Source organism: Helianthus annuus, chromosome 11 (genome assembly GCF_002127325.2).
Source record: "Helianthus annuus cultivar XRQ/B chromosome 11, HanXRQr2.0-SUNRISE, whole genome shotgun sequence".
Lineage (NCBI taxonomy): Eukaryota > Viridiplantae > Streptophyta > Magnoliopsida > Asterales > Asteraceae > Helianthus > Helianthus annuus.
In genome coordinates this window covers 86967080-86985173 of record NC_035443.2, presented here as the reverse complement: position 1 = coordinate 86985173, position 18094 = coordinate 86967080, and the positions used below count along the sequence as shown (strand labels likewise).

Genomic DNA, 18094 nt, shown 5'->3' with positions numbered 1-18094 from the left:
AAAGGGTCCATAAACAAACTGATGATGAAGATGATGACTTTGAACAGCCAACTAAGAAGCAAAAAAAAGGTCCTTAAAAAACTGATGATGATGATGACTTTGAACAGCCAGTTAAACATAAAAAACCAGTCCAAAAAAGATAGTTGATAAATCAGAGCCAGTTAGGACGAAACCTAGCCCTTTTGTTGAATATCACCACGAAACAGTGATGCTAAGGTGTCAGCCTTCGGTTTTCATGGAGCCATAAGAAAATTTACACTAGCACAAGTTGCAGATGTGAAGTGCATAGGGTTTGGATCTGTTCTAGATATGGATATAAATCACATATTAACACATTTAGGATATTGGTTGTTAAGAAACTATGATGAGCAATTCAATTTACTCGACATAGGATATCATAGAATCCAAATAACAACAGATTTGGTCCTAATCCAGTAGTAGAATAGAATAAGCCTAGGAAAGGTGCCATAGTTAAAAAGAATAAGCTTACGAAATGTGCCATAGCTTATTTTGTCTCCTACCTTCGTACAAGAGAAGCCTCTTGTAGATAATCCTTCTATCTTCTTTTTATATACTTTATATATTCTTTGTGCTAAATTACTCTTATCTTCTTTTTATATACTTTATATATTCTTTGGGCTAAATTACTAAAAAATATATGTTTTGGTTTTCTCTAGCTTCAATAAATTACTCAAATATAAATAACCCCCTGAAATTTAAAATGTATTTTTTTCCCTTTAATTGCTAACTGTAATTCATAGGTTTATTGAAAAAGAAAATTGTATTTTTTCGTTATCTTTAATTTTAACTTACAAAACCAATTATAAAATACAAAACTTATCAAAGGGAGTCAATCCTACCATAGGACCAGGCACCGTTTGCGAACAAAAATTATAGGGCATGGGTTATTTATGTACAGTAGAGGATTTAAAAGTTTTTTTCACCGTGTTCCTTTTAATAGATTCTCACTAATTCTCACTAGTTTTTTCTAAATCATACGAATTTCTCACTAATTTTCCTATTTTTTCTAAACCGAATAGGTTCCTGAGAACCCACAAAAGTGGCCTAGATCCGCCCTTGTTTATGTACCAAACCAATCTGACATGAATCGACAACTTTTTGTGCATATCACCATCTGTTCGTCTTGAATTTTCTTAATTGAAACCAATCGAATTCCCGCCACATAGCACGAAATAATTTACTAGTAAAGATATTCAATTTAAATAGTTTTAATAATCATTAAATTCCTACAACCAATTTTTCATGCATATCCATTATTAGCAGCAAGCGGCAATAAAGTCTACTAATTTACATCCTCAAACAGCTAACACAATTTTGTTGTGTGTGTGTGTGAGAGGATAAGAAACTGCTTCACATGAACGGCATGAAGGATATGCCAACACTATCATTGCCTGCCACGGGAGTATCATCGGGTGAAGGCACATCAATACGCCCTCACCCGATGATGCACATAACCTTCTTCTGGGCCAAAAACAGGGAAATTTTGTTCCCCGGTTGGCCCGGGTCAAGTACTGGTAAGTACGTTTTGGTTCTTTTTTCCATCTTCTCCTTTGCGTTTCTTGTCGAGTTTTTATCACACTCAAACTTAGCCAAAAAAGGGTCTTGTCTGGTGGCTGTCGGGTTGGTTCATACTCTACGAACTGGGTTGGTTTATATGGTGATGTTAGCGGTGATGTCGTTCGACGTGGGTGTGTTTCTGGTGGCGGTGGCGGGTCACGCTTTCGGGTTTATGGTTTTTGGGACTTGGATATTTAAAAAACCGCCGATTGCCGGAGATAAAAGTTCCGATCTGTCTCCGATGATACGTGTTTGATTATGCAATTAGGAATTTAGGATTGTTGTATACATTGATATGAATTTTGATATCAAGAGATTAATAGTATAAATAAATTTGTGGCTTACTTTTTGTTATGGAATATTGGATTTTAATAATCCCAACTATTTGTCGTTGGTTGTCAACAGTCTCAACTTTAAAAATAATCACTGACAGTCCTAACTTTTAATATATAGGCCTCCAATGGACCCTGACTAACAGAACCCTAACGCTGTTAGTCTCCGGTCGCCGGAAAAATGTTTTTTTGAGCGGAAAACTCTTTTTTGGCCGGAAAAATCAACATTTTCGTCCCGAACCTCTTTGTAACCTTATTATGGACCATTGGGAACCTTTTTCTAATAAAAGCCCAAATTATTAAAGTCGCCAAAAAAAACTCCTTTTTCACCGGAAAACACAACTTTTTGGCTGGAAAACTCAACATTTTCGTCCCAAACTTCTTTGTAACCTTAGATCGGATCTTTAGAAACCTTTTTCTAGACAAAAACGGTTTTCCGGCGACTAGAGACTAACGGCGTTAGGGTTCTGTTAGTCATGGTCTATTGGTGGCCAATATGTCAATAGTTGGGACTGCTAGTGGTTATTTTTGAAGTTGGGATGTTAGTGGTTATTTTTGAAGTTGAGACTGTTGACGGTCAACGACGAATAGTTGAGATTATTAAAATTCAATATTTCTTTTGTTATTTCTAACTTTTTCTAAGTAATGATTCGGGTACAGAAAAAAAAATTGAGTATAAACACAAACCAAATAGCGTACTGATTTTTGTGGTCCCAGTTCGATATTAGTGGTGCCAAAATACCGTAAAATAGCAAAGGCAACTGGTACCGAAACAGAAAACTAATACCGGTATCATAGACGTCCTGTTAGTATTGGCTTAATGTTGTGATACGTTATGATACCGGTATCAGAAAAAGAATGTTGGTCCCAAGACAAGCGTGAAGGGCACGTTGAAGGACTTTAGCCCCCCAAACTTTAATGACACTTTTTTATAAAATAAAGAAACAATAATAAAAAAAATATTACTGGCTTAAATTTTTTATTTATTTATTTGAAAGTTGGCTTAGATTTTTCATTTAGTGAATTAAATGAAACTAGCGAATTTAGGTCGCAATCATGACTCACAGGAAGTCATCAGATCGTTGAGCAATGAAACATAGAAGACAGGATTTCATCGAGACGTCCTACATTGCCAAACCTGATGTTCTAAGGCAATCACTAGTCCAGAAACTCAATGTGCATCAACATCATCCTTAAATCCAAAAATTTAAATGCTTCAAGGACATTGACTAGAATGTGAAAGTCACATAGAAGATTTGGTCAAAAGAAGCATACAAGCTCTTCATGTAACCTTGAGGTGAGGTTGTTACCAAACCCAAGTAACAACTTAACTGATGATTGTAATTACCACAACACTGATGACTAGATGTCGATGTAGGTGTTGATGGATATAGAATATGAAGATGTATTTGAAGAAGAATTACTATCAAAGATTTGATATGGTTGCCACGTATGGAATAACTTGTCACTGATAGCAAGTTGCTACTGTTAAAATAGCCGGCTAGATTTTTTTCCAACGAGCTACATGCTTTGAAAACAGTCATAATATGTATTATGATAACTTATAAAATATATTTGCGGGTCTAGTCAGGTGGTAGTTAAACATTTATCAAAGAATCAACCATATATAAGAAGTAGCTTTTTTTTATATTTATTTTAATATTAGTCTTTTGAGTTATGTTTACAAAAAGAGCATCTAAGTCGTTGTAGTATAGTGGTAAGTATTCCCGCCTGTCACGCGGGTGACCCGGGTTCGATCCCCGGCAACGGCGTATTTTTTGTTTGTTATGTTAACACAATTATTTTTAAATAATTCTCTTTTATTATATGATATATCATATATTAAATTACTTGTGACACTAAAGCAACTGAATCTTAGTTTAATCCTTGGTCAAGTCAACTAAAACCTGTATCATAGCTTAAGATCTGCTTTATCTCCATGTGCAATATTCTCATTTTATACCCACCCCAGATCTTGATTAAAACAACCACACTTGGATCTTCAATCCTTTAGAACAAAATCTTTATCCTGTTCCAAAGCTTCATCCATGGTCTCGGGTTTTCGCAGTTTCTGTACCGCGTTAGTCCTCCTCCCCGTTCTCTATTCTATTTCATTACTCTACTGGTCCTATTCCACTGATTCGGTCTACTTTCATGGAGCACGAATGGAGTCGGGAATAGGAATGGGAACGGGCTCGAACCACCCGATCGATCTCCTAACATTCCCAGTAGCATGGAACCAGCTTTCATTCCCTTCGAACCCGCCTCGAAAACTCCTCAAAATCGCACTTTTTGTCAAGAAATGGCCCGACGGGAGGCACGCTGGCGGGCTCGAGCGGCATGCTTTGACGCTGCACCTTGCGCTGGCGAAGCGCGGGCATGAGCTTCATATCTTCACAAGTTCCTCTTCTAGCTTCTCTTTCCCAGAATACCCTTTCGAGAATTTACATTTCCATCTCTCGAAACCCACGGCTGCGGGTTACTTAGACCAAGCTCTTGTTTGGGAACAATTTGAAGCTCAAAACTCAACCCAGAGCCCGTTTGATGTGGTTCATACCGAGAGTGTAAGCCTGAGGCACACGCGGTCGAAATATGTTCCAAACTTGGCAGTTTCTTGGCATGGGATCGCGTACGAATCCATACATTCTGATATAATTCAAGAGCTCTTACGAGCACCAAATGAGACCCAAGCGAATCACTTGACCGAAAAAGGTAACAAGATAGTCGAAGAAATTAAGTTCTTCCAAAACTACGCACACCACGTCGCTACAAGCGATCATGTTGGCGATATACTAAAAAGAATCTACATGGTCCCGGATAATCGAGTTCATGTTATACTCAACGGTGTAGATGAAGACGTTTATAAACCCGATTACGAAGAAGGTCAAGGCTTTCGGTCACGCTTAGGCATTCCGGCATCCAAGTCACTGATCATCGGAATGGCGGGTAGGTTAGTTAAAGACAAAGGACACCCGTTAATGTTTGAAGCCTTAAAGCAGATGTTCGCGGAAAACTCAACGTTTAAGGATACCGTAGCGGTTTTAGTAGCCGGAGACGGTCCATGGGGTGTTCGCTACAAGGAACTTGGACCTAACTTATTTGTTTTAGGCCCGTTACAAACGAGTCAACTAGCAAGATTCTATAACGCAATTGACATTTTCGTGAACCCGACTCTTCGGGCTCAAGGTTTGGATCATACTTTGTTGGAAGCGGTTCTTTCCGGTAAGCCATTAATGGCTACAAAGCTTGCTAGCATCACGGGCTCGGTGATCATCGGAAAGGAGTACGGGTATACGTTTTCACCAACCGTTGATTCGCTTAAGCACGGTCTTTATGAAGTTTGGAAGGATGGGAGAGAACTGTTGGAGAAGAAAGGTAAGGTGGTCAGAGAAAGAGGTATGAAGCTTTTTACCGCAACAAAAATGGCAGCCGCATATGAAAGATTGTTTTTATGCATATCAAGTGGCGAAAAGAATCGAGATTATTGCAAGTATTAGCTTAACGATTGTAAACAAATTTAACGTCTTTCGACACGTTTGACCCCTCAAGACTTGACCAGTTCAAAGACGAAACACCAAGGTACATAACTAGAGGCTATAGATTAGGTGGGCTCAGTAACGGATCAGGTTCGGGGGGTCAAACGTGTAACTGTTGACCCGTTACCTTTGCAATGTACTTACTAGTAGGCTTTTATTATTTATTTTTGCACATAACTGTACTACTTATGCAAAGATGCATAGCATCAAAGCTTTTATTTATATAAAAACCCTGAAAAATCATAAACCAAAAGTCACAAAAAAAGAGTCTGATATGAAAGGGGAACAAAAGAAGAAAATACTGCAGATATATTTCATATATCAACAAAAGCTTCAAACTTCTATCAAGTGTCCATGAATTTCCTGCAAAAAATCGTTATGATTTAGCATTAAAGGGTGCGTAGAGAAGGAAGACTTAATCATGGGTCTCGTATGCATGAAAATAAGAGAACTCGACCCGTTTACTCGTCTCAAATGGCCAAATTGGAGAAACAAGGAACTTTCGATGAAAATGGGTAAACGGGTCAAAAGCTGTTATATCATATTATTAAAAATATATATATGTATCTTAAAGAAGATAATTATCTTTTACTTCTTTTAAAATTTGGACAAAAAATGTCTAGGTCAATCCAGCGCGGCGCATTTCGACCCAAACCTAAGTTAATTGTTTCGTGTGAAGTACACGGATGGTCCCTGTGGTTTATCAAAATATTGGATTTGGTCCCTAGCTTTTCAAAAGTACACAGATGGTTCCTGTGTTTTGCACTTTGTAACGCATTCAGTCCCCAACTTTTTTCAAAAGGACATGGATGGTCCCTATGGTTTGCACCATGTAACGCATTTAGTCCCTAACTTGGACATGCAAAAATCTTTAGATTTGTTAGCTAGGGACTAAATGCGTTACAAGTGCAAACCATAGGAACCGTCCATGTATTTTTGGAGAGCTAGGGACCAAATCCAAAATTTTGGTAAACCACAGGGACCTCTAATTGTTTTGAAATGTCACCCCAACATTTGAGAAGTCCAACTTGCCACTTCTACCTTTGAACATAGATATTAGTGAACAATACCTTAGTTAATAGCTGGATAATTCATGTTGTTGTCTAGAAAGTGGCAGCGTCTTAATAATAAAGCGACCCTGCATAAAAAAAAAAAAAAAAAAAAAAAAAAAAAAAAAAAAAAACACACAAGATTTAAAAAATTATCACTATAACTAGGGATGTGAATTTCTGACACGATGCGAACCTAACACGAAATTCGTGGGTTTGGGTTTAGTCTAAACAAGTGCGGGTCAGTTGCAGCTTGAACCCGCGAACCCGTTTATACGCTACGCTGTGCTATATGCTATACTATGCTATATTATATTTTTTTTTACAATATGTTTTATGTCATAAATTAAATTGGGTGTGTATCTTATGCCATAAAGATTTTATTATTTTAATGTTATTGTATTATATACACTTGTTTTTTTGCAGTAAATTTTAATTTTAATATATTAAAATTCCGAAAAAAAATAAAAAAATAAAAAATTCGGGTTGAGCAGGTCGTGTTCGGGTTCATATGTATGACACGATTTTTGGGTTCGTCTAAAATTTTCGGGTTCGGTTGAACCCGTCAACCCACGGAACAAGACCCGTTTAGCACCCCTAACTAAAACAGGAACCGGTCAATGCTCAAGTAACCATCCTACAACTGACCTTGCCACCAATTTCCTCGAGAAGCACTGTGTAAATGATTAGGATCATCTTTCCCGTCAACTTTCTTGAACTAAAAACATGATACAAAACCTTAACTTTCTTGAACTCAAAACATGAAACAAGACCGTAATTTCATCAAACTGGCTGAACGAAGATTCTACTCACTTTAGAATATGATTGTGAAGCCGGGCCACTTGAAGAACAGACGTACATATCTTCTTGCCCACCGTAGTATAAAGATGAACTTAGTGGAGACGGTACGACTCGCTCCTGAAAGATTGACCTCCTCTCCATGTTCATTACACTACTATTTGCACTTGCGCTGTTCTTCGCCACGTTCTCCGCTGCTCAAAAATATATTCATAAATCGTCAATTGCTATTGCTATTTAAGTTCAAATTTCCATATATATCCTTCTTTCAAACCACTAGTACATATAATAAAATCAGTTTCTCTGTATACACGAATAGGAATACAACGATATTACCGTAAAATTATCTGAACTCACTATTAAATACGAAATAGGATATATTTAATGTTTTGAAATGGTAAATACGATATCATGAAATTCAGAAGGATACATACGAAATTTTAAACTTTTAGGACCATGGTTTAGGCGACAGATCAGACTCCACGGACCATAGTTCAACGCTAAGACTACACAAAACGCATATATTCCTACACGCGTACGATGAATCAAGCTTTGTATAGCAACTACAATTCATTTAAGTTGTTCATAGTGTTCATTGATTATTATAATCTAGGAAACTTACTTCGCATATATGAATTCAACTAAATTGTGTTTGGTTTTCCATATATGATTATGTATGTATTCAAAGAAATTTCAGTGTTTATACGATCTGCGGTTTTAAACTCGAGAGATCACTTAACATTTAACAACGAATAAAACTACCGTATAATATGTCAAATTTTTCAATCCAAGAAAGAAAAAGATACCAACCCGAAGTTCCATGGGTGGCAGTCCACACCTGACTCGGTGAACTCCCTTTTTGTGCAGATCCCGTAAACTGCAAAAAAAAAAAAAAAAAAAAAAAAATCGAGTTTCTTATCAATTCCTAAATCGACAGAAAAACATACAAGGGTGTGTGGCATTGCTTATACGCTTGTTGCGTTTCGACACAACGATAACATGTTTTAAAGGCATTTAGTGATCATTTATCGAACTCTTTTCCCACTATTCAGTTGTTCTGAATAAACAGTTTCAACTTTTAAGTTGCTTAAACCAATCTTTTTACTCAAAACTGTTATAAACAATCCCAAAGTCCAACCCCCCCCCCCCCCCCCCCCTCAAAAAAAAAAAAAAAAAAAAAAAAAATACAAACTTTGAGAACATAAAACAACAAAAATAGTTTCAAGATCATCAAGTTTAGATTCATCAAGATCATCAAGTTGATGCATTCCAACAATTAAAATTCAAGAAACTAACAACCCAACAAGGGTTTAACTCCAATTTATCCAAAATCACACAAATCATTCATTAATTCAACAATTTACAACTAAAACTCTGTTTCAGTGTTCAAAAACACAACCACCCAACAAGGGTTTACCTCCATTTTTTTTCTAAAATCACACACACAAATTATTCACCCAATTAACAATCTACAATCAAAAGTCTATTTTAACATTCAAGAAACTAACAACCCACCAAGGGTTTAACTCCAAATAACCCTAATCACACCAAAACAAATAACCCTAAATTAATCAAAATTTAGTTGCAATTTCACCACACCAAACCAAATCAAACCCATGAACCCAAAAAACAGTTTACAACAGCTGTAATTGTAATACCGGTGGGGGGAAAATTGAGGAGAAAATTCCGGCGGATGACGACTGAGAGCCACCGTCGCCGAAGAGCTCCGCCGTGAATGAGGGCGGCGCCGGCGGTGGGTGTTTGTTTTCCATTAATGGGTGTTTGATTTGTCTGATGAAAACAGAGGAATCGATCGGTGGATAAGATTTGCAGGTGGAGACAAAATAGAAGTACCAGAAGAAGTGAAAACAGAGCACGTGGAGGATGTGATTATTCATGTACAACAAATCTTTGATTTATAGAAGGTGGAATTCTCGTGCATGTCACGTGATGTTGTGCATGTTTGGCTTAGCTTATTTTCAACTTTTGAAAAGTCCTTTTGGCCAAAATAAGTCAGGAATTCCTGACTTTTGCCAAATCCCTCTCACATAAGAAGAAAAGCCAAACACTTTCAAAAGGACTTTTGCCCTTCAAAAGTCCTTTTACCCTCAAAATAAGGAACCCCAAACACCCTCGTTGTGTATAAATTTGCTAAAGTGAATTCTTATTTTTCATCTCTAGAACATAACTTAAAAAAAAAACATTAATGTTTCTTTTTTTTTTTTAACTAAATAATATTTTTTTTATACTTTTATAATTCTCCTCTCTCTCATCCCCTCACAACCACTTTCGAATGATAGGTTTAGCGTTGAGAAGTGCTAGAACCGTGTAAATGGTGTGATGTGGACGTTGATGGTGCAGATTAAAGGGTGTGTGCTATACACGGTGAGCCTAATAAGGAATGATGTTATGTCAGCTTACACTCATGCAAACATCACGTTGCACCTTTCGTGAGTGTTAATGTAACACCCCGAAAACGAGTTTGGTAATAAAACCACGTTAATACTAAAAGACGGGTAAATTACCGTTAGTGGTAAAAATTAACCCGGTGAATATTAGGATTAAATTAATAAACCTAATATCAAATAAAAGTTGAACGAAGGATTTTGAGGAAATAAAGTTTATAAAAGGCCCGAGTTAACGGAACTTAAAATAAAATGAGTTGTAACCTCCCCGAACCCACTAAGTTAACTAGGAATGTTTAACCTAGTTAATAAGAGGGAATATTGTTGGAAATAAGTAGGTTGTAGCCTACTTAATAACTAACCAAACATGAGGGGCCAAAGTTGGATACGTTGAAAGTTTATTTAATAAAAAAACACACACACGGTGTGTGTTCTGTTCGATCTCAGGAGAGATCCCATGGAGCAAAACCCTAGTTCATACAAAAACCATCAAATTGAAGGGCTAAACGAAGCTCAAATTTACAATTGAACGCGGAGTAATGATCACCCAAGCTAGGGGATCATAGGGTATGTAAAATTTTGATGATTTTTGAAGTTGTGAAATTTAATAAACATCATAATTCGCGAATTATGGATGAATTATAGAAGTTATGGCTGAATTGTGATGTATACTTGCTTAGGAACAAAACCCTAAGTGAAAATTATACATATATTGCCATGAATTGAATGTTAAGATGATTTACCACACTAGGATAAGTGGGTTTTAATCATATGATGAAATTGATGATAGTTATGATTAGAATCATCATACATTGTCACACCCCTTTCTAAGGTGGAAGCACGAGGTGTGATCCTGAAAGGTTCTCATTGCATACGAATGGTAAACATGCTACATGATCATAAAATAACTCCAAGATGCCATTGACATTACATATCCAAAACATAAGTTAAGTTTAGTGTTTACATCTGTAGGATCGTTGACACGACCAAATGAGTCGTTCAGAAGAGATCTCGTTCAATACGAAAGGCGGAATCAGACGTATCGAAGTTATTTCAGCTGGATACACACTAGAATCACTTTAACTATCTCTTGTATTGATTTCACAACGTTTTACAGGCTGGAGATACTTCAGCAGAGCTTCGCTACCGGAATCAGAATCGTTGCAAATGAAAACACAAGACACCTATTTATAGGCCAGCCACTTCCCATGAACCAGTCATCCCAGTTCGCACGAACTAGCCTTGTCCAGTTCGCACGAACTGGTCAGTTCATGTGGACTGGCTTGTTTTGACCTTTTTCTCGTTTATCTCGTACTACGTGTCTTGTTCTATCTAACTTATTACAAGACTCGATACAAGACGAAGTCGACAGACATATGCACCAACAGACTCCCCCTTAGATGTTGACGAAGTCTTCGGTACGAGTCTTCAGTATGTCAAATCTTCAGTCTTTATCAGTCTTCTCGCTCTCTCCAAAGTATTTGACATTGTAAGCATCCTCAATCTCTATCTTTCTCTTGCTTATCAACATCAGCAGCTTCTATCTTGAACACAGTTCCATGATCAGAAACTGGCTCTTTACATCTTCAGACTCCCTCTTAGATGTTGATCCAAAATATTCAGTATTAGCAGACAAGATTCGAACCTGGCTTTAATGACTTCAAACTCCCCCTTTCGATAAGCTGGGATCGCAGTCCGGAATAGCTCTCGTTCTAGTATCGAAACCTGGTTCAAACTCTGCTCACGCTTTGCAGCTTTCACAGGTTCAGGACCGTAGCCTGGCTCTCCATAGCAACAGGATCTGGAACCTGGCTTGAATCTGCATATCCTTAGGAGTCGAACCCTAGCTGCTTCTACCTGCACAAACTTTACCCAAAAGTAAGATGTTTATATATAACAATTTTAATCTCTGCTTAACCACTTGTATTCATAACGCTCAAATTTGGCTTTTGATAATTGAGAAATTTACCTTTGAAGAAATCATTTCAAAATCTTTTCTCTTTTCAAACAACCTCTCCCAACCCACTGTTCATCATGTTTAGCGCTCGGAATTTTGAAAATCAGCTTTTCAACATCAGTTATCGAACATAAGATGAAATAAAATCTTTTTGATTTTTCAAAATTTTATGCTAAAACATATTCTTTTTGGATTTTGTTTTTAATGAAAAACAGTAAAGAAATATTTACAAACAATATTTTTGTGAGTTTGTGTAAGAGGATCATATCAGTTTATGAGACAAATCACTAACACCGTTGACCTTTTTTAGACTTTAAGTTCTAAACGATTCACTTAGGTTGTCAGTATACTAATTCACTTAAATTTTCACACAAAGTTCAATTGTTTCGAGATACGAATTAGTGTTTTAAGAACTTAAACTTATTCGCGTGTTCCACCTCAGAATATACTCCCGTATCCAGACTCCTATATTCAGTCTTACAGGTGAATGTACACTAATGATATCTGTAAACGGGTAATGCGAGACCATGAGAGCTCAGGTTAGAACTTCCGTTCGGACAAAGAGATGATGGCTCGTCTTTAGGTGCGTCCCGTTTGGGGATCTTTTCTTCAACAGCACATGATTAGCATTTTTCAATGTTTCGTCATTTTTTATGCTGAGGGTGGGCTTTATGATTAAAGCAGTGCAGAGTATTATACGAGGACTAGGCTATTGCTTCTGCAAAATCAGAAGTCCTGGTATAATACCCCAGATATCATCACGCACAAAGACCTAGTATGTCAGAAATAGAAAATCTTTCAAACAAGATTTCGGGGGTTACCCATATATCCGAGAGATGTTCCCCACGAGATAAGTAAGTAATGATATTTAGGTTTATATCTCGAAAACAATCTACTGAATGTATAAAAACCTACTGGCATATTATCAGTGAGACCGTTTATCACATTTGACTTTTCATTTCTTTAGCGTGTTGTGATAGTCCACTGATGTACTATCATTTCCTCTTTTTCACAACAAAACTCATTTTGATTTTTATCATGTTTTTGGCTTTTTCAAATTTTTTAATGTTTTTGGATTTTCTGAAATTTCTTACTCCCCCTAAAATTCAAAACCATTTAAAGAAAATTTGACAAACCGATGTGAATTGCTTCAATTCTCCATTCACTTGGCATAAACAATCAGAACTCCCCCTGTCAACAAACTATTTTCCTATTATGATTTCAAAACACTTAAGTTTGTTTTAATCAAAATGGTTTTTCCGGAAAATAAGTTTTGTTGATTTCACAAACCACTTGTAGAATCGGGGATTCATTCATCACTTTGTTTCTTTTAAACCACTTGTAAAAATCTATCACTTGTATGAAAGTTAAATCAAGTCCAACTTAATGACCTTGATTAACCATTTGTAGGTTCTTATCAACAATATCAAGAATGATTCCGATTCCTGCTTCACGATTACCAACTTGGGAGCTCCGGCAAGTCAGGATTTTTATTCATAGAGATTCTCCCAAGCCTGACGGTCCTTGGGAGATTCCGAGTCATCAACACTCGGTTTCTTTCCTTTCTTTTTCTTCTCATAAAATTCCTTTACCCCTTTGACCTTCTCGTCAACCATTTTTCCAAAAATATTTTGAACTTTGGGGTTAAAGGCTTTTTCAACATCAAATTCTTTCTTTTCAGAAAAGAATTGATTTGAAATCTCGACTTTTCCAACTTTTTGTTTAAAATTTTCAGTCCGCAATGGTGGAAAGTTGACATCATCCATTGGCGGTACTGAATTTTCGCTTTTTAGCTCAACTTGTGGCTCCTCTGACTTTGACGAGTCAGATTCATCGCCACAACTATCATCTGATTTCTTCACAACCCACTTTTGGTTGTTAAGCTTCACTTTTCTTTTGTAAAAACTTTTTGAACACTCACCAACCTCAAATTTTGAATTTTTGAAAACTTTAAATTGTTTGGTTGGTGGTTCATTCTCAACCATCTTTTCTTTTAGTTTTTCAGAGACTCCCTGTTTTGTATTAGTTTCCTTTGGACAGTTCAAGGCAATGTGACCAACTACTTTGCATTGATAACAAGTTCTTGTCTCCTTCTTCTGAGCAGCTTCATTCTTCATTCCTTCTTGCTTCTTAGCAAGGAATTCTTTGTTCGTCTGTTTCTTGAACAAAGTCTCTTTTTCTTCTTCAAAAGATGTTCCTGAAACAAAAACAGTTTTTGGTTTATAAATTTTCTCATTTTTATGATTTTCTGGTGGAATAAAACCTAGACCTTTCTTTTTGAAATTACCGTTATGGTTTGGTTTCTTTTGAAAATCCGAACCAGAACTGTAACCTTTTTTCTTATTTAACCTTTGTTGAACTCTTGAGGTGTACTTTTTAGGTTTTTTAGTAAGATTTACATCTTTTATTTCAGAAATATTAATTTCTGTTAATTTGAAAACCTTTTTAATCATTTCAGTTTTAACACCTCTTATTGGAAATTCTTCATCAGAATATAATTTGTCAGAATCATTCAAAGTATATGCTACTTTGAATGTTTCATCATTCAAATTATTTTGTGATAACATAAAATCTTTATTGTAAACCCTTTTGCCCTTTTTGACTGTTGGACTTGACGTGTCAGACTTTGACTTTGACTCTTCATCCTTATCCAACACCTGATTGACCACTTTCTTTATTAACTCAGACTCATGATCAGTGTCAGATGATGTGAATGTGATGTCAATATTATCTGGCAATCCATCTGAAGGTTCAGATTCCCACTTTAAATTTGTTACCTTTTTGACTCTTTCTGAATTAGGATTTCGTGGAGAATATCCATTTTCAAGCGGCGGTGGACACTTGGTATAATCAGTACTATGTTTCTTACCAGTATCCTTTACTTCAGTATCCTCTTCTTCAAATGCTTTCATGCCTTCTACTGTAGGATAAATCCTGTCAATCACATAAGAAGCACATGAGTAACTTCTCAATAACCTGTTTACCCTTTCAGTTTCTATCCTCTGCGTTTCCAATACAACACATTTCTCAATGTAATTATTGATGATTTTCTGCTTTGTCATGAACGCTCCATTGAGTGTCTTCATAGCTAACGCTTGTTCACTGCTTGACTTGTTGTATTGATTCATAGCTTTGTTTAAAACATCATAAGATTCTTTCAGTCTGTTCATGTTATGAATCAATTTGTTGTTGTGTCTTTTCACAGTATCACAATTTTCACATTTCTCAGGTATCTTTTCTGCATCAGCTTCCTTTTCAACCTTGAAAGCTGGAATTTCTTTAACCTGCTTCTTTATCAATCGAACATCTTCATCATCACTGTCATCTTGTTTTTTAACCTATTTCTTTATTACTCGAACATTTTCATCATCACTGTCATCTTGTTTTTTAACCTGCTTCTTTATTACTCGAACATTTTCATCATCACTGTCATCTTTCGCAGCTTGTATTTTTTTTCTTCTCTTTCATTTTACCTGCATAATACGAATTATCATTATCATCATCACTATCATCTTTTTCTTTAATAGTTGCTGCTTTATGATTATTCTTTTTCTCAGCTTGTTTTTCTTCGATCTTTTCCGTTTTACCTGCAAAATGGAAATTATCCCTATTAGATAAAAATTCTCTTTGATAAAATTCAAGTTTTCGAATTTCTTCGCTGTCACTGTCACTTTCTTCATCTGATGAGTGATCAAAGATTGGTGCTTTTTCTGAAGCTTCTTTTGTTATAACTGGTTCTTCTTCGATCTTTTTAGGACTGTACTGCTGAGATTGATAGTAAGCATACACCAATTCTTCTTCAGCAGTTGAATCTTCATAAATTTGAGCAACAAATGCTACTTTTTCTGAAGTTCTGTTAGGATCCCACTTATCCCAACTAAAGCCTTCTGGAAGCCGTTCATCATCTTGATCTATCAGGCCATAACAAGCTCTCTTTGAGTTACTTTCAGGCGAAATATATTTATCCCAGCTAAATCCCTTTGGCAATCTTTCATCTTCTTGATTCACTAGATAAGCTTTCTTTGATGGCTCTTCGATCAGTTCCTTCCTAGCATGTGCAGTTTGTGACGATTGTTGTTGATGCGGAGCAACTTGAAGATAAATCGCCTTTCGATGATAATCATTGTTGCCGAATGGATTTTGAACTCTACTTGCTTCGCGGTTTGTGCATTCTCGCTTGAAATTCCCCTTTTCCCTGCAACGAAAACAAGTAACTTTAGATTTATCAAAGCCTAAAGGTGAAGTACAAGCATCACGGAAATCATCTCTTCCAGTGATCTGTTTAAACTTCTCAGCTCTTCTCAACACACTAGCCATACACCACTTTATATCCATTAACTCCATTTCTTCAGCATCAATCTGATCTTAATCTTCTTTAGTCAACATCGGATTACCAATCTTTCCTGCTACTAAACTCTCGTAAGACTGACCTTTGGCAACCTCTTTCGAGAAATTTTGACCATTCTCAAGATTTAATGCAATGTTGCATTGTAGTACTTTGCCATTCTTGGTTGCTGAAAAATCTGGATCAAATGAAGGATATGAAGAGAATCCAATCTTGTTGCTTGACCTTTGAGATGACCCTCCTGAAGAACTTTTTGCGTTAAAAGCAGTTTCGATCTTTGATGCAATGTTGATTTTATCACTAGTACTCCCTTTGTAATACAAACCAATGTCTTGTTCACCATTAAAGTCCTTCATTCTCGCCATCTTTCGTTGTTCCATCTCTTGAACTTCGAGTTTTTCAATAAACTGGCTCAACGTTAGATTTCCAAATTCATCATCATTTTTCAACATCATAAGATACGTGCCTCAAACATCTTGTGGCAACGCATCGGCCAACTTTTCAATCCATTCTTCTTTATCTTTCTTGATGTCTAATCTCTTCATGTTAACCACCAAATTGCAATATCTTTCAATAATCTGCTTGGTGTTTTTAGTTTTTAATCCACGAAATAGATCAAATTCTTTCTTCAAAAGCGATTTTTTGTTCTTGATCATGTCTTTACTTCCAACAAACTTCGTTTTTAGTGCTTTCCATATTGAGTGTGCACTTCCGTTGTGTTGTAATAAAATCAAGATTTCTTCCTTAATCGCTTGTTGCAATATACTGATCATCATCTTTTCACTTTTATATTTCTTTTTCTGATCATCACTTAGATCTTTAATAGCAACATTCTCTCCGTCATCATCAGTCGGTCTAATATATCATTGTTCAACACATTCCCATGCATCTAAGTAATTTGCTTGAACCCAAATTTCAAAACGCTCCTCCCATTCATGAGCTTAGGCGGTTTTTGCATGGTTCCCATTTCATTTTCTAAGGTCACATTCTAAGCAATAGTGATCGGAGTCGCAAACGCATTGTTGAATTCGTTTTCCATGATCCGGTTTTGAAAGATTCACAAAAAAAAAAAAAAAAAACTGATTGTTTAGATGAACCGATTAATTCTTCAAACGAACTGGATCAGTTTCACACAACTTAGAACAGCTTCACACGACCTGGACACTCTCTTCAAGAGACCTGGTTCAGATACAAACGACCTGGAATTATAACTCACTTCACGCGAACTGGTCCTAGTTTCAATCCACTTCGTGCGGACTGATTCAGATTTCAAATAACCTGAGTTATTCCAAACGATCTGGACTGAGTTCAACTGATCTGACACACTTCGTACGAACTGAAGGTTCAATTTCAAACGAACTGGTTCTATTTTCAATCGTGCGAACTGACCTCCTTCAAACGAATTAACCCACTACGTGCGTACTGACCTCCTTCAAACGAATTGACCCACTACGTGCGAACTGGATTCACATCGTGTGACCTGATAAGTTCAATCCGTACGTACTGAGTTCAAATTTGTCCAATCCGTGCGACCCGGTCCAACTACGTGCAAACTGAAACTCTAATTCACACGAACTGAGACATCTCCGAACGATCTAATGAGCTTTTGTTAACTTTGATCAGGTTTTATGATGAATTAAGGTCTGATTCTTTCAAGGATTGATTAAAACTGTATTTCGCGTGTTATATCTCTAAATCAGTCCATTTTATCCGTAAAGTCTTTGTTAATTTTGAGAAAACATGAAGAAAGTAAGTAGAAATGAGTAGAAATAAAAAATTTTCGGTGAAAACAAGCTGAAATAGTAAGAACTCCTCCTCCTAAGCTCTGATACCACTTGTAGGATCGTTGACACGACCAAATGAGTCGTTCAGAAGAGATCTCGTTTAATATGAAAGGCAGAATCAGACGTATCGAAGTTATTTTAGCTGGATACACACTAGAATCACTTTAACTATCTCTTGTATTGATTTCACAATGTTTTACAGGCTATTCACTACCGGAATCAGAATCGTTGCAAATGAAAACACAAGACACCTATTTATAGGCTAGCCACTTCCCATGAACCAGTCATCCCAGTTCGCACGAACTGGCCT

The 18094-nt window shown here is 36.5% G+C and overlaps 2 protein-coding genes, 1 long non-coding RNA gene and 1 other non-coding gene across 4 annotated transcripts; 3 read left to right on the top strand and 1 right to left on the bottom strand.

Moving 5' to 3' along the window:
- Positions 1-1184: 1184 nt before the first annotated feature.
- Positions 1185-3341, top strand: LOC110890435. The gene is made up of 2 exons (XR_002564492.2): positions 1185-1535; positions 2958-3341. It is a non-coding gene; the product is annotated as an uncharacterized LOC110890435 (long non-coding RNA).
- A 269-nt stretch (positions 3342-3610) lies between these two features.
- On the top strand, positions 3611-3682 carry TRNAD-GUC. The gene has a single exon. It is a non-coding gene; the product is annotated as a tRNA-Asp (tRNA).
- Positions 3683-3828: 146 nt separating this feature from the next.
- Positions 3829-5656, top strand: LOC110890433. Its single transcript, XM_022138041.2, has one exon. The coding sequence runs from the start codon at positions 3959-3961 to the stop codon at positions 5405-5407; it is 1449 nt and encodes a 482-aa protein (XP_021993733.1). The 5' UTR covers positions 3829-3958; the 3' UTR covers positions 5408-5656.
- Positions 5633-9189, bottom strand: LOC110890434. The gene is made up of 6 exons (XM_022138042.2): positions 8952-9189; positions 8104-8170; positions 7309-7487; positions 7144-7213; positions 6517-6584; positions 5633-5809 (listed from the first exon to the last, which is right to left on the bottom strand). Exons 1-5 carry the CDS (start codon positions 9063-9065, stop codon positions 6568-6570), a joined length of 447 nt encoding a protein of 148 aa, XP_021993734.1. The 5' UTR covers positions 9066-9189; the 3' UTR covers positions 5633-5809; positions 6517-6567.
- Positions 9190-18094: the final 8905 nt, after the last annotated feature.